Genomic DNA, 25,049 nt, shown 5'->3' with positions numbered 1-25,049 from the left:
AGTGCTGCAGTCTCAACATACCTGCACACATTGGTAATGTCAGCCCCAGAATAACCATCCATATTCTGTGCTATAGTGGCAAGGTCAACATCATCAGCAAGCTCCAACTCTCGCAGGTTTATTCTTAGAAGTTCCTCTCTACCTTTTGCTGAAATGAGTACACAGACGCATGAAGAAAAAAAAAAGTTAAGTTCCTGCACTACATAATAGGCAGAATTTGGTTAAACTGAACCTGTTTGTGTTGTTTCCTATATTCATTTTAATTAAAACACTGAAGATTTAAACACAGGCTCCTAAGCACACACTCTTTGTCATGCTCGAGTCTTTGTTAAGTGGCATAATTCAGCTGTACCAATGTCCACGTAAGCCCTGTGGGACACAGACAATTCAACTGCCTGAAAACATATTTTGTCTGGATTCCTCTTGGAAGCATTTTTTTCCCCTTGTCCAAGCCCATATACAGTTGGCCCTCCTCCATATCCAGGCATTCTTTATTCACGGATTCAACTATCCACAGCTTGACAATATTCCAAAAATATATGAATTCCAAAAAGCAAAACAATATTTTGCTGTGTTATGTAAGGGACACCATGTTTATACCACTGTATATCATGGAAATTGATTTTGAATGATTTTGAAATCCATGGGAGGCTCTACAACTAAGCCACAGTGGATACCAAGCGCCCACTGCAAATGGCAACAATCAAGTCAAGTTTGGTATTCGACATTCAGGACAGAAAAAAAAGTTTGGGTTTTATTGAAATGAAGGCTAAATACCTGATGGTAAAGGAATGTAAATTCTCTTCTCCAACCTACGTCGTAAAGCTTCATCGATATCCCATGGAAAATTGGTAGCAGCCAGTACCATAACCATTTTGGAAGGATCATCATTTTCAGAAGCCCCTCCAACACCTAAATCAGAAGAAAAAGAGAAAATTAAAGAAAAGACAAAAGGTTACATGTTCAGGTCCACATTTCTGAAAGTAATTCCAAGTCATTATCATCAATGTAGATTTTGATTACTCACATTCACGCTTTTGCTTAACTGTCTGAATGAAGGGCACTCTAATGTCCCTAATGAGGCTGCTCCTCTAGCTGCTTAATTTAAGTTTTTATCCGAAACACCTAGGAGTATGACCCACTGAGCCCAGTGAGGATTACTTCTAATTAAATATGAAGATTACAGAGGCCCGTTACAATCACCCCTTCTGTAACTGCATTCTGACAAGTTTAGGTAAGTGGGCAAAAGAACAGTAACCAATAAAACACTCTATGCTCATTTCTGGCCTTCACTTTTTGTTCAGAAAAAATAATAATGATAATTACAGTGACTTCCACTTTTTGGTGAAAAAACCCTGTTTAAGTTTCAAACATGGAAACCCATTTCCCCTACTGCAGTAAAATGGCCAATTTCACTTCTTGGGGGTTGGGGAGTTGAGGACACATGCAGCACACAACAACACTTCCTCCCATTCATTGTAAGGTGGGGGGTGCAGACCACACCAAGTGACACCCAGCTGAATGCACCCCCTCCCTCCTGCACGCCAGTTTACTCCCGAGTAAACTGGTGCGTGGGAGGGACGTAGGGTGCTCTGGGCACATTGCTTCCCTCTCACACACCATTTTACTTCCAAATAAACTAGCGCGAGAGAGGGAAGGAAGGTGCTTTTTTTGGCTCCACAACCTTTGCCCTCCACACCAGATGACACTTAGTGCAGGAACGCCACTGCCCCCACTTGACGAAGCAATCTAACACAGAAATAAGACATCTGAAATAGTTCTTAAGGTGGATAGCCATATTTTGGCTGAATAAAATGTCTCAAAATGTGTGTTGTTTTATAGCACTTTCCTGCTTCATTTTCAGGATACAAGATTAAAAAGTAATGTCAAAAGTGATATTGGGGATTTCAGTCTGCATCTGTCTACACAGCTCCACTTATTCTGAAGTCCAAAGAAAGGCACATTTTCTTTCTTTTTTTTTAATTAAAAGGTCACCTAGATTGCATCTAAAATATTTTACAAATATTTAACTAAAAATAAACTCAAAAGTGAAGAGAAAATCAGTGGCATGTCAGAAACCCAGCTCCCTGCCCACTAACGTATTTTTTCCTCTACACTGTGATGGCCCATGTTGACTCTCTACATGTTTTTGGCCTATCTACAGTGTCCATCAGCCTAGCCAACACAGACAGCCAAGGATCATGCTAACTGCAGCCATGAAATATCTGGAACTCAACAACATAACTATCCCTGCTCTACATCTTTTATTATGTATCCTTCCATTTATGAGTCCCATTCTTATCTCTCTCTCAATGGAATCCAAATGTAGGTGCAATAGGCAGCCTAGGACATCTCTCAGTCTAACCTAACAATGAAGCAAAAATGTCACTGAGCTTCCTTAAAGAACAGCAAGGCACAAATTCAACAAGCACACATATGAGTTCAATTTATAAATTTTAGAAATATAAAACTGCTGCTATGATAACACTATCAAAATTCCTACAAAGTGTAACTAAGCTTGCTTACCATCCATTTGAACTAATAATTCTGCCTTCACCCTTCGACTAGCTTCATGCTCCTCAGAAGTTCCTCGACGGCTACAGATTGAATCTATCTCATCTATGAATATTGTTGTTGGTGCATAGAATCGAGCCTGGTAAATATAAGCAAAGAACATCAGTTTGTTTCAATTGATGTTCATGGTAGTATACTGAATAATACATTTAATTTTAAAAACTTGCCTTTTAACACATATAATTTATTTGTATTAATTTAATTTTTGAATGTTAGTACAGGTATACATTTTTAAACCAGATTTCTGACCTGTAGCAAAAGGCGCAGTTCAGTAGCCACCAGCATATATTATTTCTCTACATGTTTAATTAACATTCAAGCCAAATAATCTAGAAATGATAACTTATTATAACAGGGCAACTCAGTATGAGATTAGGTTCAATAAGAGGTGGGGAGTACAATCAACTTATCTTAATATATCATGCAATACTTAGCCTTCTGCTGAAACCAAGGCGGGTTACAGACCGCCATGAAAGTACGCGCAGAGTGCGTACTAGGGTTAGGGAGGTGCGTAAAAAATGACGGCGGCCGTTCCAGACGGCCGCCGTCATCAGGACGTCACGGCCGCGCCGCCTCTATACGGGGCAGCACGGACGTGACGTCCTTGCTCCATGCCAGAGCGCCTAGGGCGCCCTTAGCGCGAACCAGGAAGGAGCTCCGTTTCGGAGCTCCTTCCTGGTTTGCGGCGCCACTTTGCTTCACTGGGCGCAGCTTTCAGACGGCTGCGCCCAGTGAAGCAAGGGAGAAAGGGGCCAAACGGCCCCTTTCTCCCCCTCCCTGCTGCTGCGGGGTGTCTTTGGGGCTTGAAGCCCCAAGGACACCCCTTTTCAGGCTGCGGGGAAGCGGCGTTTTGCCGCTTCCCCGCAGCCTGAAAAGTGGCAGATCGGGGCCTCAGCGGCTGCCGTTCTGGCCACTGAGGCCCCGATACACCGGGGAAAGGGGCAGGTACAGCCCGCCCCAAACAGGTGCCCAAGAGATGTATTTATATCTGTGTGCATACTGGATTCAAGTTTATTGAAATAGAAGCAGTTTTCAAAAATTAAAACAGGAAGCTCACAAGAATATAAAATACTCATTTAGAAATGTTTAGTGGGGTTTCTTAAACAACAAATGCCCATTTATTGCATCCTGTGAAAATATGAATACAGACAAAAGGAAAATTGATCATTTGTCATGATATAATTAAGGTATATTTCCTGTGTTCAATGTAAGTATCCTAGGCCCCATTCTCACTGGCTTATAAAGCGGATCAAGACGCGGATTATGGGGGCATCGTTCCCATTTGAGCGCGCATTCGATCCTCATTGTTCCGATTTCATTCCCACTGGAGTTCAGATTTGATCCCCATGTAATTGATTTTTCCTGGAAAAACCCGAATCAGTGGTGGACAATCCGAGTTAATTTGACTGCACATTTTTAGAGGTTTTTCTTGCACCTCCCGAGTCTGATTCGGGGCAAATGAATGGGAACGAAAAGGGTGTCTGATTCGGGAACTTGGGGATGGGAAGAGCAGTGCTCAAGGGGTTGGCTTGGGGGTGTCACCCACTTTGTTCTCTTTCCTGCATTACCAGCGCCATTTCCCCCCGTTCGCATAGCCTTTCCCCCGGTGGAGTGGGAAGCAGGGTAAGGCGATCGCATGTGTAAACAATTTTTTTAAAAAATTAAGCTTTTGATTGCTTAGGCGCTGACAGGTGTCCAAACATAGCAAATTGCTACATTGACCTCCAAATGCAGTAAACACATTATGCCCCCTGCAACCTTCTCCTGCTCCACATTCATAAATTGATGTGTGAGGAGACCCATTGAACACCATTTTTAACCTTTTTTTTTTCCCCTCTGCCTGAGCAGCAGATTGGCTTTGCATTACATGCCTGCTTGATCACCCCCCAGGCAGCCCAGGGAGCATAGAAGATCCTTTCCTCTTTCCCAGAGGGGCTCTGGGAAGACACAGGAGAGCGAGGGGGGCAAAGGGACTTGGGGGGAATAGAGACTCCTTCCCTTTTCTCAGAGGGATTCTGGGAAGACACAGGAGAGCGAGGGGACAAAGGGACTTGGGGGGAATAGAGACTCCTTCCCTTTTCTCAGAGGGATTCTGGGAAGACACAGGAGAGCGAGGGGACAAAGGGACTTGGAGGGATAGAGGCTCCTTCTCTCTTTCCCAGAGGGCAAAAGTGCCTAAGCGATTGATTGGCTGTGATGTCAAACGCCTAGGCTCTTGATTGACAGTTGCTTTTTTTTTTTAAAAAAAAAGAGGTTCCGGAAGGGCAATGGGAACGGGGAGAAAAAAAGTCCGCTTTAAATTACAACCGAGAAAATTTCAATGGGAACGAGAACATGGGTCAAAAAACCCTGAGTCCGTTTGCACCCTTTTGTAATGGGAATGAGGGACTAGATTCGAATACGACTCGGGAAAAAAATCTGAGTCAGAATCGCAGCAACATAAGCCACTTTTTTTTGCCCAATGGGAATGGGGCCAAAGATACAAAAAGGAAGTGTATTTTTCCATAGGGTGAAAACACAGCAAATTTTATGTGAAATCACAAGTTCTTAAAAACACTTTAGGTTAGCTAAAACCTATTATTCTTCTACAAAATTGTAAAAGAATAACTAAATCACCATTTCAAATAACAGACGAACAAGTTTTTCAGATTCTCCTCTGTATTTTGAAGTAAGCGTTGATGAAGATATGTTGAAAAAGGTTGTCTTGCATTCAGTAGCTACAGCTTTTGCAAGGAGAGTTTTTCCAGTGCCGGGAGGCCCAACCATCAAAACACCCTATTGAAAAGGTTACAGAAAAAAGCAATGAGAAAGCCATTTGTTTAAAATTTCTGGAATTCATTTCCCACTATAAAATTAGAAATATTTTAATAACATAGGTTTAGCTACAATAATGAAATTCCACCCCACCCACTACCACCCCACCCCCAAAAGGCTCCTTATAAATCCTGAAATTTTGCTCCGGAGGGCTATTAAATCCTCTGGAGCAGATTTTTATCAATGTGAAAGGCTCAGGAGAGAAAAAAAATCAGTGGAGCTAATGGACTAGCAGACATCCAACTGTTCTAGCATGTATGTAGTACTTTAGGTAATAACTCTTGTTTAATTCAATATATGAAATAAATGGAATAATTCCATTACTGTTTCTTACTAAAATAAAAAAATCATAGTAAAATAAATGAATACAGTTATAAATAACAAAAGATTGCTCATCAACATATCACATTTCTGAAACTGGAGGCAAGAATCTCGTAAGTAATACTTCAAAAGTAGTCAAAATGGTATTACCTTCCAAGGCCTTCTAATGCCCTTAAAGAATTCTGGCATCCACATAGGCAAAACTACCGCTTCTTTGAGTAACTTTTTAGCATCCACTAAATCAGCGATATCATCCCTGAATTAAAAAATAATAATAATGGTTGACTGTGTAATCTGAGTGTTTTACAGACATTGTGAGTTAGATAGTAATAGATCATTTCCCTGCATCTAAAAAGTCCACTCTTTATGAAGCTCCACAGTGGAATATGAAATTATTTTGTACTGAAACAACTTTCACTCTTGGAGGGCAACACTCTATCAAAAATATATTTGCATTTTGGTCTGTAATTTATTTAGAAGCAGAAGACACTTATGCAAAGAAATTGCTAAAGTTCTATGAACAGAATAGACACCTATAAACAAAATAACTGGAACTTCCTTCAAAATTCTACTGGTAATAACATACCAAACTGTGATGCTTATTTTATTTAAACATTTCAGTTATATCAAATGTGCCTTTAAAATAGCCTGATTTAAAATATTCAAGTGTAAAACAATGCCAACATTATAAACTACACTTGTCCCTCCCTTTTCGTGGAGTTGGGAGTCCACAATCTCACTCTTTACAGGAGGGACAAGCAGGAAGGGACAAAATTGCAGTGCATGCCCGGGTGCACCTTGGGCGCACAAGCCATTATTTTCAATGGGACTTGAATATTTGCGCGTCACCATTTTCGCGGGGGGCTACAGTATACAATGAATAATACTGTGAGCCCTTGGTATCCACTGGGGTTTAGTTCCAGAATCCCCCATGGATACCAAAATCTATGGACGTTCAAGTCCCATTAAGTACAGTTCTGTAGTAAAATAGTGCCCCTTATATAAAATGGCAAAAATCAAGGTTTGTTTTCTGGAATTTAATATTTTTTTAAAAAAATATTAAAAATTTCAAGCCATGTACGGTTGAATCTGTGAATACAGAGGGCTGACTGTATACCTGTTACTGTCCACATTCACTCAGAATGACTAGTCAGGAATCTGATAAATCCTAGCATACCAGGTACAAGCTGTGTGCTGCTTTTTGTCTCCTTTGCTTATATGGACTGTTTGCTGCTCCTTTGCCAAGTAAATGTGTAAAACAGATTCTAAACTACGATTGCTTTTGGGTCATCAATCCTTGCTTTAAAGGAAGCAACAAACTACATTCCCGAATTCCGATTACAAACTAAACACTTTCTGATTGCTCAGCATCCTGCATAGCAGCAAGAAAGGAGTGGTGAATAAATTGGCTAATTGCAACTTAGTTCTTATTAAGCTAAGAATAAATCTCATGAACAATAACTTTATTTCATCCAGACCTGACTTAGTGTTCTCCATGTGAACAGAACCATTGACTTGAAACCTGCTTTTACAAATAAACAAGGGGCAAATAAGTGACTTATTTGACTAAATGAACCTCTTTGTTTAATGTATTTAGAAATATAGATTATAAATATTAAAATAAAAAGCATGAACACTTTTACATTCTGTTCCATGGAGAAAGAAACATTGGTCTTACTTGTGACAGCAGTGAAAGATAAATATCCTGAGATGGTTTGCTTTTCCCTCTCATCCCAATAGGCAGAAACAGTACAGAACTTTGAGGAGAGCACTCTAGTGGGAGCAACTCCTGACAAGGCCAGTCAAATAATCAATTAACACTCCAAAGAAAATAAAACGAATAAAAGCAAAAAGAAGGCATAGCACAAGAAGAGAAGAGGCTTTACCATGCTGACAACAAGCAGTGTAATAAGCCAGCAGCAGCAGTAAGAGAAGAATCTCTATGGTGGGTGAGGAAGACATTCATCTTTCACTGCTAGAAATGAGCATATCAAAGGTAAGACCAATGTTTCTTTTCCCAGCAGTGAAAGGCTAAACATCCTAAGATAGGGCATACTAGAGTTCCCAAAATTAAAAGTGGGAAAACAAACTGCTGATGTCATATATGTGTGTGTATGAGAGAGAAAAGGGGCATGTATGCACAGACACACGTGTGTGCACCTTCACACTGCCTGTCAATTTATGGTGACCTCATAAATTTCACAGGGTTTTCTTAGGCAAGGAACACTTAGGCAAGTTCCTTCATCTGAAATATAGTGAACAGCATCTAGTATTTGCTGGTGGTTTCCCATTCAAGTACTAACCAGGGGTATCTTGCTTAACTGGTATCTTAGGCATAAACTATTACCAACAGCCTGTTGATCACCCTCTTGTTGTATGAAGTTTAGCAGAGACAAAGACACTCCACTTCCAGCACCTCACAAAGTGGAGAATGACTTCCAGGTGTACAAAAGCCTAGTCGGCTAATGCAATCAAACTTGACTTGTGTGTGAGTTCCAGGTGGCTGTTTTCTGGCAGATGTCCACCAGAAGAGCCATATTGGCAAGAGCCGCTGATGTAATAGCACTGTCAAGGGGGTGAGCGATTTCTTCATATAGCAAGGATTAGAAGGGTAACTGGCTCACAGAAAACCATGCAGGGCCTCACTGAACCTTGGGACTGCTTACTTGTCTAAAATACATTCTGGTGGATTCTGCTACCAATCAGAATGAAATCTGATCCAAAACCTGGAAATTATTCCAACTAACACATTATCAATTGGTTGTATTAACTGCAGACACTCCATCTTGTAAGCAATGAGGAGTACCACTTTTGAGGAGGAGATAGTTACCCCCACTGCTATCTAAATTAATGTTAATATTTGATGTAAAGATAAGGTGAAGGTATTCCCTGTTGACAAGGTTGTCAAGTCGTGTCCAACCATAGAGGGCAGTGCTCCTCTCTGTTACTAAGCCGAAGATCCAGCGTTGTCAGAAACTACTCTGAGATCATGTGGCCAGCATGATTGCACAAAATGCTGTTTACCTTCCCACTGGAGTGGTGCCTATTTATCTACTTGTATTTGCATGCTTTTGAACTGCTACGTTGGCAGAAGCTGGGACTAGTGGTGGGAGCTCACCCCATCATGCTGCTCCCAGGCCTCGAACTGCCAATCTGCCCATCTTGCAATCAACAAAGCCAGCGTCTTAACCACTTGAGCCACCGCATCCTGATGTACAACAAATATTTTAGTCAGAGTGAGAACTTCTGTACTGGATCATCTATGTACCTGTAAATAAAATAAGGCTATTGCCATAGTGAGAGGCAACATGGTGTTGTGGTTTAAGCATGAGACTATGACTCTGGAGAACCCTCTGAAGAAATATTGCCAAGAAAACCCTGTGATAGGCCTTAAGGTTGCAATAAACTGGAAATGATTTGAAGGCACACAACAACAACAAATTGCCAAGGTTAGGTAAAGGAGAAATTATGTTAACATGTACTTCCTGTAGATACTAGTAAGTCCATACAAATGCACCTTGTGTTAACAAAAACTGTACTCAGAATTACAGTGGGCCCTCTCCTTACGCGAAGGATCCATTTCGGATCCCCCCACGTAAGAAAAAAATCCGCCTATGCTCAAGTCCCATAAGAAATAGTGAATTTACCCTTCCATGCTTTGCCTTGCTGAGGACTCCAATGGCTGCTGTCTGGAAATAGGGGTTTAATTGCACCTAATCCAACACAGGGGCTGCAGGGGCTTATCCTGCTTCCAAGGCTGAAGGACTGCCTGACCCACTGCCTTTCTGCCCAGGTTGAAGGAAGAAACAACATGCTGGACAGTTCCCTCCCTATGGGTCTCTGGTGTTGGCAGCAGGTCTCCTGCTATCTTATCCTCAGTCTCTCCCTAGTCTCCTAACAGGCTTGAGCCTTGGCAGGGCAGAGACTGCAGAAGGGAGGGATTTTCTCTCACTTGCTAGTCCTGCACAGATTCCCCCGTTGGCTCTTCTCTGAGGAAGGCAAAGCCTTGGACATACCTGGACTAGCCTCTTCGGCCCACAACGAATGAGCCATAGTGGATAAAAAGGCCTCCCCATGTGAGAGGACATTCTCACAGGAGGGGGGGAGTGCACAGAAGAAAGATAGAGTGTCTTCTTGATGCTTATGTCATTGTTGTTGCTATTGTTGTGAGAAAGCCCTTGTGAAGCAGAGGAGTAAGAGAAAAGCACAACCTATTGGATGTGAGGTATGAATGGTGATTGGCATTACCAGTTGCTGCTCCCACTAAAGGGTGCTTCTCAAAGGTCTGCATCATTCCTGCCCATCAGGGTGAAAAGGAAGATCAACCCATCTCAGGATGTTCAGCCTTTCACTGCTGAGAAAATAGTGTTTTGCCAAATAAGTACAGTACAACCTTGTTATCCGTTGGAGTTTGGTTCCAGGATCCCCCGTGGATAACATAATCCGTGGATACTCAAGTCCCATTAAATACAATGGCAGAGCAAAATTGTGTCTCTTATATAAAATAGAAAATCAAGGTTTGCCAATTGGGATTTATACTTTTTTGGAATACTTTCAAGCCATGGATGCTTGCATCTGTGGATAAAAAAATCTGTGGCTAAGGAGGACTGACTGTATTAGCTCCTGCTTTTTGGAAATTCCAGGTGTATACAGTCCAATCATATGTGTACTTATTCAAAAGTAAACCTGACTGAATTCAATAGGGCTTACTCTCAAGATGCTCTCAAGAGCAACGTGCTTTGGTATTACTATCCAAATATTTTTTTTTACAAGAAAGATTCAGGAGAAAAAGAGAAACCAATCAGCTGCTTGTATGTGACAAGTAATGATCACTTATGAAGAATTAAGCAAGGAAGGATCAGTAACTCGAAAAAGTATTTTTTGTCCCCTTTCAGGTCACAAATTTCTCCACAGAAAAGCTACACAAAAAGTAATTGAAAAATGCATAAATTAATTTTTTGTTATGTAAAACCATTTCATGTAAAATTATAGGGGGGAAACCTATTGGGGTAAATGCATCATCTTTTCGACAGAATTAATTACAAATCTTGCTTCAGGAATGTATGACATGCCTTAGCTTCACTTTTATGGTTTCCAAGAATATTCTATTAAAAGTCTACATTTCTAGACTAACCAAAACTGCCTTTATTTAGATGATTAGTAGGCCTAACAACTGTCAAACATCACTGGGTTAAGTTCTGCAATAATTATGCCTCCGAGCACCCTGTTCATAGGAAATAATGTAGGTATCATGTAAACATCCACACAGAATGTTGTGTGTTGCCACGAAGGATAGCTTCCATGCAAGGAAGCTTCTGTAAGAGTATTCTCCTCCCATCTATTTCAAGCCACTAATGTGTCAAAAATCATTCGCATAGTAAGTGCAGGCAGGCAGGCAGGCAGATACAAATTTTGTGGATAATTAACAACTTGTTTGTGAAGCTGTTCTTTATCTATTTTAATCACCAATGAACAATTATACTAAACAAACAAACACAAACAAGCTTCATTTATATACCACTTCATACCGTATAAGCAGTGCCTAAGCGGTTTACAACTGTAAGCTAATTTGCCCCAACAATCTGGGTACTCATTTTAGTGACCTTGGAAAGATGAAAGCCTGAGTCAGGCTTGAGCCCTTTTGCTGGTCTTGAACACGCAACCTTCTGGTTTTGAATGAGTGGCTGCAGTACAGACATTTAACCACTGCGCCACCAGGGCTCCATACTACTGATTTTGGCAGTAAGATAGATACATAGCTCATATGATAACCTGTTCTCTAGATATAAAAGCCTTTTGCTTGACTCAGCTGAACTTTGCAGGGATTTCCAGGTCTGAGAGAAAAGTTATTTAATTGATCTGGACCTGCTATGCTAGATCTCACAAGCTTTGGCTCATGCCACAAGATCACTTCCTTTTGTAAGATCTGCAGTTTGTTAACAAACTCAATTTATTTTTTAGTGAAATGCTAGGTATTCTTCTGAGAAGCCTTTCCAGTTTATATACAGATCACCTAAGTTAAAAAAAAAGATAGAAATATCTTTCACTTACCATCGAACATTGGGATTTTGGGAAATTATATCTCTTTCCAAAGCTTCTACCAAGTCTTTATCATACCCGGTACTATCAAATTTTTTTGGCTCAGGTTCTGAAATATCCGGTGAGGACTTATTCTGCATTACAAACAATATTTTTATATTAAACATGTACCTAATTTCCAGACTTTATTTAATACTTGTATAATTAGAATACAAGTAGAAATTTTGACCTCAAAATATCCCTTTAGAGAATGAGGAAACTTTTGCCACATTTTGGGTCCTTTGAATTGTTTTGGCCCCAGAAAAAGCCTTTGTTTTCAACAGAAGTGATCTGGAAGTCATTTCCCGTCACTTTCCTGTCCCTAAAGGCCACTGGGGTCAATATTTTTCCCAAAAAAATGTTTTGGGGTTGGGGGGGAAGGCTACAGAAATGACCCTAGGTATGACATGCAGCTCATGGCTTGCACTTTCCCCAGGCCTGATTTATATCCACATGAAGATACACGTTATTTAATTTAGGACAGAAATATGAGAATTATACAGAATAAAATCCATATTCTTTTGTGAAGAAACCAATGTATGCCAAATCTGCCTATGATAATGACTGTTTAGAACACAATCAAAAAGCACCACAAGTTTGTCAACAGGAGGCAAGTAGAATTTTTTTAATGTTTATCTTCAGTTAGTCTCAAAGGTCTCTCTACATACTACAAGATTGTTCTACATACTGATTCTATAGACTAACACAGCTAAATCTTTAAAGTCTAGTGACAGGCCACTTGCATTAGATCCAGGTTATGCACACATTAATAGAAGCTACTGTAAAACTGCGCTTTTAAAAATGAAACTCAAAAGTCATTCAAATAAATGACTCAAGAATCCTGTTGTGTTCGCACATCTTCTCCAGAAAGTTCTTATACCTGCTAAGAGTGTGTGTATATATATTGTCTTGAATATCTTTTAGTCCAGACCAGCTTCTGCTTTAAAAAGACCTTATAAGTTCTATGCAAAGAAGTAAGTGTTCGAGGAGCAAAAAACCAATCTTAGGGTTAGACTGGATGGCCCTTGTGGTCTCTTCCAAATCTATGATTCTATTATTTCTAGCTCAAACTTGTAAAATATTGTTGCTTACTCCTTTTTCTTTCTTTCCTGTAAATAAATGGTTACATTTTTGCCCTATAAATAGGTAAATAGTCAACATATGAAATATAGGTTCTCTCTCTGCCCCGTTCACCATTGTGAAAGACAGGCCTATATCCTAAAGTGTTTGGCTATGACCCCTACCAAATTATTAATGTCAGTAACAAGCTTCATATACAGTATATAATTGCTTCATACAGCCTAAGCAGTGTCTAAGCGGTTTACAACTGTAAGCTAATTTGCCCCCTGTAATCTGTAGCCACTGAAGTCTCTTCACCTTAATCTGCCAACCTGAAGCATTTAAGTGTAAGTATTTATGTGTTCTTCTCTGTTTACTATTACCACATCTTTGTCTAATGAAGTAAAATTAAATAATATAGGCCCAATTCTGACCGGCCTAAAGTGCGCCCTCGTGACGTGCAAGGGGTTGGCCGAGGGCGAACTGCCCATATGTGCCTCACCCCTAGCACGTGACAAACGGACGCCACCATTTTTTACGCAACAGATGCCTAGCGACACACTTGTGACATCACAAGTGTGCCATTGGTGCACTTGGGCGTCACAAGTGCGCCAGGAAAAGAATCCACTTTTTGCGGGTTCTTTTTGCTCTGTGAGGGAGCCACGTGGTTTGTCCGCTGCTGCTTCCTCGCAGAGCAAAGCAAGGCACCGACAGACCACCCTTTTTGGGTGGTCTGTATCCCAACATAGACTCTTTTTTTCTTACATCACAGAATGTACTATAAACAGTTTGGCAACTCACTGCTTATATATCAGGTGTATCTCAGAAAGATTTTCTGAAATCATAATCTTGGAGCACTTAAGGTTCCTGTTGGGTAGTTTTATCTAGAGTAGATCCATCGAGTGGATTGATAAAGGGAGAGTTAAGACATGATCCAGCATGGCATAACAGTTTAAGTTTTGTACTACGACTCTGAAAACCAGGTTTCAATTCCCAGCTCAGCCATGAAACCTACTGGGTGACCCTGGGCAAGTCACATGCTCTCAGCCTCAGGGGAAGGCAATGGCAAACCTCCTCTGAACAAAACATGCCAAGAAACCTCATGACAGGTTTGTCTTTATGGTCACTATAAATTGGAAATGACTTGAAGGCACAAAGTGACAATAATGAGTCAACACACAGGTAATTGATTCAGCAGGTCTACTCTAGTCAAAGTAACAATAGAATTTATGTCCAAGTCCCCTACTGACATCCCAGGTTTAGCCTACAAAATTTCTTTCCTCTACCAACCAAATCACTGTAATTGCTGTAGTCCCTGACTAATGATCCTTCTAGTTGAGGATTATGGGGGATGGATCTCTATGGGGTTTACTTCCAAGTAGACAAATACAGAATAACTTTGTTAGGCTTCTTTCTCAGTGCAAGCTTTATACTTCTAACTGTTAGGATGTTCACAGTGCATACTGAGAGTACCAAATGGCAAGAAGAGTATCTGTAAGAATTTAAAATGTTGGGTTCACACTTATGAAACTCACTTTTTCCTCTTTTCCTTTATTTTGAGGATCCTTTTTTTCCCGGCCACGGACTACTTTGCCTTTATCGTTTGTGTTTCGGGAAGAGGGACGTTGAGGAACTCTAGGTGCTACACTTGCCCGGTTGTTTTGAACCCTGCAGTCACTACACTGAGCAGAATGACGTTTCCTGGGTCCTGGTGAAGATCTGATTAATTGGAAAATATAGAAGAAAAGGATTAAGCACACTAAGATGTTTAACATTAAACCTAAAATACAGAAACTTCTCACATATAATCAAGAGCATAACCAGATTCACAAGAATCAGAATAGTCTGCATTATGAAGTTTTAGAGATCTCCTGGGAATTACTTAATATTTTTATTTATAAAATAAATAAATAAAATAAAGATTTTTTACAAACCAGATTAACTAAGGGAAGTATTAATGCAATATAATTGAACATATACTTAATTAATGTTGAAGAAAATAACTTAAGAATATTGGAATATGCTACATGAGATAACTTTATTACTGTAGACGTAACTTTTTATTATTTGTTGTCATAAAAATAAAGAGGGGAAAAACAGGAATTACCCTTCCCGGTAATATTCTAGGTATCTGTACAGATGGCTCACAATTCCACACAGCTGAGACCACATATGAATACGTTACCAGCCTAGGGGCCTTGACACTTATTTACAGTTGCAAACCACTTATGTTGCAACATGTAATTCTGGATTGGTAGACTGCCAAGCTATATTCACAACCAGTAAATTATTTTAATGAAAGATTGGGGAGGTGTGTGCCCCATGGGCTATATGTGGCCTGCCATATTCCCCCATGACGTCACTAAACATAAATTGGCCAAAAAATGGCCAGCTGTGCAGTCAGAGGCCTACAAGGGTACAGCTGGCCATTTACAGCTATCTCCCCACTTCCAAACTTGTTTTAGGCTTGTAATAGCCCTTTTCCAGAACTTTAAGTGCCCTTCTGGTTACTTCAAGTGTTGGAAAAGCAAAGTGGGGCAGCCATGGAGGCCTGGTATGTGAATTGGAGCAAAAGCAGCCCCCAGACCATCAGTGGCAGCTCACTCATTTTAAAGTAATCCCAGATCTGCTTTAGGCTCTCAGTGTCTCTTACCTACGTTCAGCAGGTACAGGCAATGACCAGACTTCACCATCGTGTGCTGGTAATTCTTGCTGTGCAGCTTTCAAAGGAGTGCTGTCTAATTTAAAGCCTTCTAGTGTTTTCATGATATCCTTCACATGCTTAGCTTCTACACTTATCTCTTGCTTAACCTGATTAAAATCAAGAAATAGAAACATATATTGTTAACTTTTGGAAATCTGTCAAGTTAAGATGTACAGTAAATCTCTTCACTGACTATATATAATGGAAAAAGTTTTCTGGGGCTCTCTTATATGTAGAGCTGTTGATTTAAAACTTGTTTGTAGGAAGTTGACTAGATCACTGTTAGGACTAATTATAATTCCACAATAAAGTGGAAGATTCTGAGTTTTCCATAATTCGTAATTAGGCTAGGTGATGGCAACTTGAGGTGGGGGTTGGTAGAGGAGAAGAAGCACTGAAGTCCAAAATTGGCTATATGTTTTAAACCATGAGATCTGCAGTAAAGTTCAGTCTCAAAATGGAAATCACAGACTAGATGAGTTACAGGAAGGTGTACGCAAACATGGGCAAAATGTGCCCAAAATTCACTGCAAGCCAAACTAATAGCAATTAAAACAAAAGTGAGTTTCTGTCATTGAAACTGGAAATTCAGCAGCAAAATACGGCTACACTTCCAAGGAAGAGAAAATACCGTTTGGCGCTCTTGTGCCACACCCAACACAATTTCAAGCCAATTATCCCTATTACTCCAAACCCACCCCAAGAAGTGGGAGGCTAAAGAAGTTACAGCCAAATGTATTTTGTACTTCGACCAGCACCCAGCTCACACTGAATGCCCCAATTCTGTGTGTCTTCAGAGGCAGGTTCTGTAGGAAAAGCTGGACAATTAGGACTATTGCCTGTGTTGCAGCACTGACAATTTTCCTACTTACTCCACTCCCTCCTACAGAGCATGGCTCTACAGACTCAGAGCCAGACATTCAAGAAAATACCTGGCTCTATAAAACATAGGCCTGTTCCAGACTGCCAAAATAAAGCTGCTTGGGGTCTCTTTGGAGATATGCTGTTTAAATGATGCATGCATCCTAAGAATCCGGAAGCTGCACCAAAGCTGCCCTCCAGTGCTTAGGAATGGAGTGTGGCTTTGGCGCGACCTCCAGACTCTTAGGACCCATGCATAATTTAAATAGCATACCTCCAAAGAGACCCAAAGCAGCTTTATTTTGGCAGTCTGTAACAGGCCATAGTCAGCTGTGGTAACAGTGTAGGACTATGTCTTTTTCTGGGAAGGACTCTGCAGTGCTACTGCACCACTACTGCCTCCTCTGGTTTAAACTTGAATTTGAGAGGAAAAGAACGATTAAAACATGGCTAAACAAGGCACACAAGGGAAAAAAAGTGCAGCTCCTATGGATTTCCACAACATGGCTGCAACTGCCAAACCCAGGTGTACAGAGATGCCTCCTGGGATAAAAACTAAAGGATATATTCTCATCTCTGGAAACAGAGACTGGTGGAAACCAGACATTTGCCTCTTGTCTTAGGCAACACAAAAAAATCCTGAGGTAGCAGCCTGAAGTACTCATGCCCTGTAAATCCCAGGGATTTACAAGCAAATGCCTTCATGGCTGTAACCTACCTCAGAAAATCTGAAATGTGCAGTATTTGGAAAGGTATGTTAATCTGAAAGTATTATTTTATATTAGAGGGCATAGCTTTACTTCCTTTGGACAATCCAAGTGTTGTTGGACTCCTACTCCCATAAGCCTCAAGTAGCCAAGGATAATGTGAACTCTAGGCCAACGTTATCTGGGAGTCACAAAGCTCCCATTAAAGATAACCCAGGCTTTCTTTAATACAGTTATCCCAGAACAATCTCTGCTGTCTAAAGTTTATAGCAGGAGTGAAAGATGTGTGACAAAATTCTCCATTGGTATTTACCACCAGCTCCCAACCTTACCTAAGTCAGTGAAGGAATGTCCTGCATTAACTGAGACCTAACAGTTAATAATTATTGCATTTATATTCAAACTTTCCATCAGACAGGTTCCCAAGAGCATTCCAGTCCATACATGGATCAGAACCTCATCTATTTAACATAAGCAAATGTGCTGTATCTTGTGGTTTTGAACCATGACCACTAGTACTAAGGAAAATAACTACTCCAGCAAGGTAGCATCTGCTCCTCTGTTTATTCCTTCAAAAACTCTAAGGATATATACACTTGAATCTTTATAACAGAAATCTTATGTCTCTCTGTGTGAAAGTTCAATAAAACTGGAGGAAAGGGTGTTAAAAACCACAACATGTGGCCTGAAATGAAATAATCCAGGAAGAGTTCACACACTTTTGTGAAATCTACAGATTCACTAAGATGCATCAAGACAACAGTAATCTGAGTAATCAACTGAGGCTGAAAACAGATGGGTCAAAAGATGCAGTTTCCAGCTGCTTCAGAGGCATGGTGTGCAGATGACACACATCCCAAGTGGCCAGAAGTTGTTCTGAGGCTGCTTAAGCCTCGGCAAAAAGAGCAGCAAAAACCTGCTCCTTGGCAGTGGCTCGTTTGGGATTGCGGCAGCGACCCACTTTCAGACTGAGTCATCCAGTTGCTGTGGTCCCAGGCTGATTGGGGCCTGATCACAGCTGTAGCTGCCAGAGGCCGCTCATCTGCTTCACCTCTAAGGTATTAATTAAGTGGTGACAGCACAGTTTAATGAAGTGGGGCATCACTATTTTGGGGTCTATTTTAGGGTTACTGTAATAGAGATAGCTTCCTCTTTAGCAACAAGTGGCAGCTTATTTCATAAAATAAAAATTATTTTACACTACTATAAATAATTTAAGAAGTATCCACAGTAATATGCATTTTACTAACTTTAATGTATCTGTTAAAAGAGAAAGAATAATCAATAACATTTTGTTGACATCCTTCTACAGAAAGTGAAAGCAAGAAAATCAGTAAAAATAAAAGCACTCACCTGTTGCCATTTCTGCTGCAGATACACATCTTTGACAGAGGAGAGGTATTTGTTCATTTGATCAAGTACTCCTTGGTAGTAGACCATTGCAGAATCATAATTACCCAACAAGGCATATTCACGGGCCAGCTTTATATTCTCACTTATCATGACAAGACTCATGGTCAACATAAGCTGGAGCGGGTGAAAATAAAGACATGTGGGAAATGTAAGCTAGTAAAGCTACAAAGCTAAACAGTCAACCTGCGAAATATGTCAGCTATTAAAATAACAGAAAGGTTAAGAGAAGGGTGCTGTATTTTTCTTTCTCTCTCTTTTAGAACATCCTTTAAATGGTTTGACGATTTAAAAATCTACATCTGGCACATTTTCTGTGTATTTGTCATAACACAAATAATAAGATAGTATAAACCGAGTAACAGAATAATTAAACTATAATTATGATTAGATGTGACTTAGCTTCCTCTACTTTTATTATTATGCTGATCCTTCGAAAGGATTTGAGGGCACTGTAATCTCTTCTGTTATTACTTTTTGTTTTGCCAATAAGTATGTTTTTCTAATGGAAAATATGCACAAATGCAGAAAAGCTGACACTGCTTTGTTCTACAATGACTGTTCTCCACAGGGGAGGGAAAGTTTGTACCTATAGTTTTCAAGCTGTTTTACCAGAGATTGCCACATTTTACCATGTATATTGTGTCTCCTGATTCTCATTTAGTGGCACTGTGAGCTACTAAAAATATAATAATTTTACATGCTGGAATTACAGCATGTAAGAGCACAACCAGGTGCTTTTGAACACAGACATATAATAGGATACTGACTGGCAGAAGATGTCCTGCCACAGCTAAATGTCTAGAAAGGTGTTAAATATGTAGAGCGGTCGACACATATTACTATAAATATTTTACTAAGAGGACGGTTGATCATAAATAAGAAAAAAGCAGGTTGTACTTGCTCAGATTGTGATTTCTTAAGAAAACTTGGATTTCAAACAACAAGCTAGAAATGATCTACTCATTTAAGTTATGTTCACTGAATGTTCTATGTCTTTCAAAACTTTTCAAGCTCTATAAGTGCCACTCTTTGTGAACACAATATATTATATTGATAGCACTTAGCATTTCACTAGAAGACCATTCTTCAGATAGCTTTAAATGTTACAGGTGTCAGTGCTATGCCCTAAATAAAATAATCCCATTACCAGGGAAGAGGGATTTAGCATGGAATTGCACTTAAAACAAATGCAAGATAATTCTTAGTTTCTGCAGTGTGTTCAGTTCAATGGTGACTCTACATGTTGCTCTTCTCATTTCTGCTCATTCACAGCGAAAGATAAGAAAACACAACTCAGGGAATGGTCACAGCTGATAATCTCTCTCTCTGTGTGTATTCTATACACCCATTTAAAACAGAAGTCAAAGATAAAAAGGGGTTTGACACAATGATCTGTTCTATTATTGTAAACTTAATAAAAGTATTATTTTCAGAGTTGGTAGGCAATCAGCTCATGACTACATTATTTACAAACATGTTAAAGTTCACTGCAGAAAATATTTCCAGCCGTAGAACCTAAATGAATAAAAGTCACAGTCATATTGGCTGTTACTGGTGCAGGATGGACAGAAGATCACAGCCTCACCAAAACCAATTTTCTCCTGCTGATAATGCAGATTACTAAAGATTCTGAAATGGAAAAAGATTGGGGACAAACAGATGATAAATCTGAAAAGACAAAACCTCATCTTTTATTCTGTACAGAATGAGAGAAGGCATTGTTGAAGGTGAGAAGAGAGCAAACGTGTTTGCATGTGCTTTCCAGTCTCCTGTCAGCTTATGGTGGCCCCATCAGTTTCATACCAGGAGGAAAGCAGAGTTTGGAAAGTTACTTTCCAAAATCAAATTTGTATGTTACTTGTTACAAAGAACTTGTTAAAGTGAGGGCATTTTCATAACTCATTTTGTTAGTAGCTACATTGTTCACTACAATAGTACTTTTTACTGGCAGTTTTTTTTAAAAAGAGAGGGAAATTTCCCTAAAACAGAAGAAATACTTTTAACCCTCCTAAAAGAAAAGGAATCTGTAAATATTATGTTACCTAAGAAATATCTATCATTGTTTTTTTAAAAATGCCTTACAAACAGAATTCCTGAAATGTGTTACAGGTTGAGTATTCCTTATCTGAAATGTTTGGGACCAGAAGTGCTTTGGATTTCAGATTCTTTCAGATTTTGAAGTATTTGCATATGCATAATGAGACATTTTGGAATTGAGACCCAAATTTAAACATAAATTGCCTGGAGGCAATTTTATACACAATATTTTAAATAATTTTGTGTACACTGAACCACCAGAAAGCATAGATATCACCATCTCAGCCACTCATGCGGACAGTTTCTAAGTATTTTGGAATCCTAGATAAGGGATACTCAACCTGTAATTCTAAACCCTGAAACAAGAACCCAACTAAACACATACCAGTAGAGACTACATTACAAAAAGATTGGTTCATTGTGTATTTTTATGGAAGAATTCATTTAATGTACAGAACTCTGTCATTTCACATTCTCTTCTCTTTGTATGTCTTTTGCCTAGTCCAGTTCAACTTAGTATGATCTTCTTCCTTCCTTTCTGATAGCTTGTCAATAATAAAGGTACCATTAGATAGCCCTCTTTCTATTTTCATGCTTTTATTTCTAATACAGACTGTGGGATTCATTTAAAGATTGGAACCCGAAAACCTAGATCAGCTTAAGACTTGTCATTGCTTGCTTAATTGTTCTCATAATCTTGCCAAACTTGTAATTTCAAACCAGTTTAGTCATCAGTTTGCAATGGCAAACAGGTGTATCGTGTGTGAGAACCTCTCTTAACCCATCCCAAACATCGAAGTGAGAGCTCATTGAAAACTTGGGAGTATGTTTCTTTGAACTAAAATATGCTTGCTGGCAGCATAGCTGTTTCCAAGACTACTGTGTTAATTTTGGCAGACTAAGAAGTGGGCCAAAGAAGTGGGGAAAACTGACTTGATGTAGATGGAAAATGAGTGTCTCAGTCTTGAGCTACAACGGGTGAGAAGAGGTCTGCCAACATTTCCCCCTTCCCACTCATCCTGTCCCCTCGCCTTTTGTAATATCTTGCCTGATGAAGAGGAAGAGATCTGGACACCTCAAAAAGCTTGCAATCCTAGACTGTTTTGCCTCTTGGCAAATATATTTCAAGCTATTTGTAGAATGTGTGAACCTATTCCCATGTTGTGTATACACCAAAATCTATTTGCAATGACCAAAAATCTGGGGTAGAATACTAGAGTATAAAACTAAGCAGCTTACTCCAGAAATGGAAAAACATACCGTAAATAAGCAAAAGGCCCACAAATTATGGATGAATACTTGTCCATTAAGGTCTGCTAGCCAGTTGTGACATTCTCTCTAATTTAACAGCAGAACAATATACTGTACATTATCAACAGATATTGCTTGATGAAGTTAAGTAACTCGCGTTGTATTTAAGTTCATTTATTTGTTGTTGTTGTGTGCCTGCAAGTTGCTTTTGACTTATGGTGACCGCAAGGCATGGCGTTTTCTTGGCAAGATTTGTTTAGAGAGGGTTTGCCTTTGCCTTTCTCTGAGGCTGAGAGTGTGTGGCATCCAGTGGGACTCCATGGCTGAGCAGGAAATCAAATTAATGCAACGCTCAAACTATATACATTTCATTATTTACTTTTACCTATCCTTTCTACAACTTCTCACAAGCTTTTCCCCCTTCCTTCAAAATTTTTAGCACTGTTTCCCCCTGAGGACACACAGAGATTTAGATCCAGACTGGTGCAGTGCTTTGAGCGTTGGACTATGACTCTGGAGACCTGGGTTCGATTCCCCAATTGGCTACAGAAATGCACTGGGTGACCTTGGGGGAGTCACACTCTCTCAGCCTCAGAAGGGAAAGGGGGTTGAGGGCGGAAAGGGTTACTGACAAAGATCTCCCGCAAACCTGAGGAGGAGGGAAAATGGTGCCAAAGGGCTCAGGAAACTCTGAGGAGGGAGAGGAGCAGCAGTGCCTCCCCTCTTGCTGTTTAAATGATGAAAGCCATGCTCCAGTCCTAAAGACTTCCAGACTCTTAGGACGTGTGCATCATTTCAGCAGCATAGCCCAAGCAGTATGACAGTGACCTGAAGCAGCTTTATTTTGGCAGCCTGCATGGGGCCTCTGTTACAAACCTTTATAGCTTGACTCTACTCCTCAGTGTCAATGCTTTGCAACCTGAATCACTAGAATGACCTGTAGGTCTGGCAAAGTTGCACCAGGGTTTATTTTTAAACAGAGCTAATAATGAAACAGAACGTGTGGCCGAAAGCGCCTTCATCCAGAGTCCGCAGAAGGAAGATGCATTTCCTCCTTCCACGCTTTTCATGGCAAACAGTGTTACCACAGTCATTAGTTCAATGCCTAGAGAGAATATTCAGGACTGAAAAGATACAAAACTCATTAACGCCGATGGTTAGCATCCTAATATTTCCATGATCCTCCTTGGGTCCCTCCAGGATGTAAATCAAATAAACGAACACACTCCTAGAAAGTGTTAACGCACACTTAACACACTTTAAAGCGTCTACAGCTGTTATTGTGTTGATTTTAAGTTATGGATTGTCTGGATAGGGAGGCTTTGATTGGGGTTACTGGTAGTTTAATGAATGTTATGGATCATGTAAGATGTTTTATGAATGTAAGTCGCCCTGATCTGCAGGAGAGAGGCGGGCTCAGATACATCATCATCATCATCATCATTATTATTATTAATATAGTTATTGTTGTTATTATTATTATTATTGTCCTGCCCAAAATGGAGGGCGTTTGGGAATTCCTCCTGGACAGAAGGCTGAAATGTAGGACGCGTCCGGGGGGGAGGACGCTTGGGACCCACAACCAACTCCAACTCCCAGAATTCCATAGCCCTGAGCGAGACAAAGAGTTAAAGCGCTGCCAAACCGGGTTATTTCTCCAGTGTGGATGCAGCCCCCGTGGCTCTCAAACCTGAGGGGGCGGAAAGGGGTCTCGGGAGGCTGAGAGAGGGACCCTCGGCGCCTCCCCCTTTGGCTCTGCCTGGACGAAGACGGAGGGAAAGACCCAAGGAAACACTCACGCAGCTTCGGCGTCCCTCACAGAGGAAACAACGACGGCGGCAGCGGCGGGGGCGCGCACGGCCCGCTCATGGCTGCAGCTGCTGCAGCGACGCGGGCGGGCGGGAGGGCGCGCGCACGTACGCAGCACGCTCAATGATGACGCTTCCCCTCCGCCTCTGTATTCAGGCTTCTGTTCTTCTTTTCCTTCCCATCCTTTTTTTTACTGTTTACGATCTCGTCCAATCAGCTCTCGACTACGTCATCGCGGGGCGGGGCGTACTCACGCTACAGTGAAGCTGTCTCTCTGGAGGAGGGTGGTTCCAAAGTAGTAAGGATAATAATGGCGTTGGTTTGACACCCCTCTTGAGTGCAGTAGTTCCGTCCAGTGCTGGGATTCAGGAGTGTGTGGAGCGCACCAAGTGAGTGTATGGAGGGGGGGTGACAGCACTGCTTCTCAAGCGTCTGCCTTCTTTGCACCTGCGTTGGTGAGAGTGGGGCCAGACTCAGCTGGGAAGAGAAAGGAGAGGCCCCAGGTTGTCGTTGTTTACATTTAAAATTACTTTTTAAAAAAATTAATTATTTTAAGCAAAGTTTTGAATTTTGATTTAAAATTATTTGTTTAAAAAATAAAAAATAATTTTTTGAAAATAAATAAATTATTTTAATTAAAATTTTAATTAAAATTTAAAAATATTTTTAAAATAATTTTAATAAATAAATAAATTATTTTAATTAAAAGTTTAAATTCATTTTTTTTAAAAATAAAAACTTATTTTTTAAAAAATTAATTATTTTAATTAAAATGTTATTGTTAATTTAAATTTTGAATTTAATTTATTTTTAAATTTTTTTAACAGAACATAAAACAATCAAACCAAAAATACAAGAAACAAGCATATATATATATATATATATATACATACACACACAACACCTTTTGCACAACAACGTCACTATTAATCTAGAAGCCTTGGATATCATCATTAATTCAGTCACGCTAGACATAACATTTTCCCTTCCTGTCTTCAGTAGGGTCTCAAATAAAATGTCATAAATATACCTTTTACTTAGTCCACTCTCTTATTTTCTATGTAGCTCTATCTTATATGTGCACTAATTATTTCCAGACTGATGCTTTACATGGTCCCCCCTCCTTCTGGATTATGTATATTGTTGAGCATATAACAAAGTTATCACAATTATCAGATATCAAAGTCAGTTTTTACAATTCCTTCCTGTGCCTGTATATAAGTTAAACTAGAATTTAAAATTAAAATTAATTAAAAAAATAAAATTTAAATTAAAAAAAATAATTTATTTTAATTAAAAATTAAAAATTCAACAACAGATCAACACAGAGATTAACATTTAAATCACTTCCTCTCCACCAACACACAATATATATATATATATATATATATATATATATATATATATATATATATATATAT

General features: G+C 39.8%; 1 protein-coding gene across 1 annotated transcript in view; it reads right to left on the bottom strand.

Moving 5' to 3' along the window:
* The window catches only part of KATNA1 (katanin catalytic subunit A1), a 28,347-nt gene extending 4,575 nt beyond the window's left edge, over nucleotides 1-23,772 (bottom strand). Inside the window, exons 1-10 of the mRNA XM_042456084.1 lie at nucleotides 23,619-23,772; nucleotides 18,472-18,645; nucleotides 15,500-15,657; nucleotides 14,382-14,565; nucleotides 11,761-11,882; nucleotides 5,860-5,965; nucleotides 5,191-5,349; nucleotides 2,527-2,653; nucleotides 778-912; nucleotides 22-148 (exon numbers count right to left, since the gene is read on the bottom strand). Coding sequence (XP_042312018.1) covers nucleotides 22-148; nucleotides 778-912; nucleotides 2,527-2,653; nucleotides 5,191-5,349; nucleotides 5,860-5,965; nucleotides 11,761-11,882; nucleotides 14,382-14,565; nucleotides 15,500-15,657; nucleotides 18,472-18,642 — 1,289 coding nt within the window. The 5' untranslated portion in view covers nucleotides 18,643-18,645; nucleotides 23,619-23,772. The remainder of the gene's footprint in view (nucleotides 1-21; nucleotides 149-777; nucleotides 913-2,526; nucleotides 2,654-5,190; nucleotides 5,350-5,859; nucleotides 5,966-11,760; nucleotides 11,883-14,381; nucleotides 14,566-15,499; nucleotides 15,658-18,471; nucleotides 18,646-23,618) is intronic.
* Nucleotides 23,773-25,049: the final 1,277 nt, after the last annotated feature.

Source organism: Sceloporus undulatus, chromosome 1 (assembly GCF_019175285.1).
Source record: "Sceloporus undulatus isolate JIND9_A2432 ecotype Alabama chromosome 1, SceUnd_v1.1, whole genome shotgun sequence".
NCBI classification, from domain to species: Eukaryota; Metazoa; Chordata; class Lepidosauria; order Squamata; family Phrynosomatidae; genus Sceloporus; species Sceloporus undulatus.
Note: the sequence above shows the minus strand (reverse complement) of the source record. Positions and strands in the feature narration are given on the sequence as shown.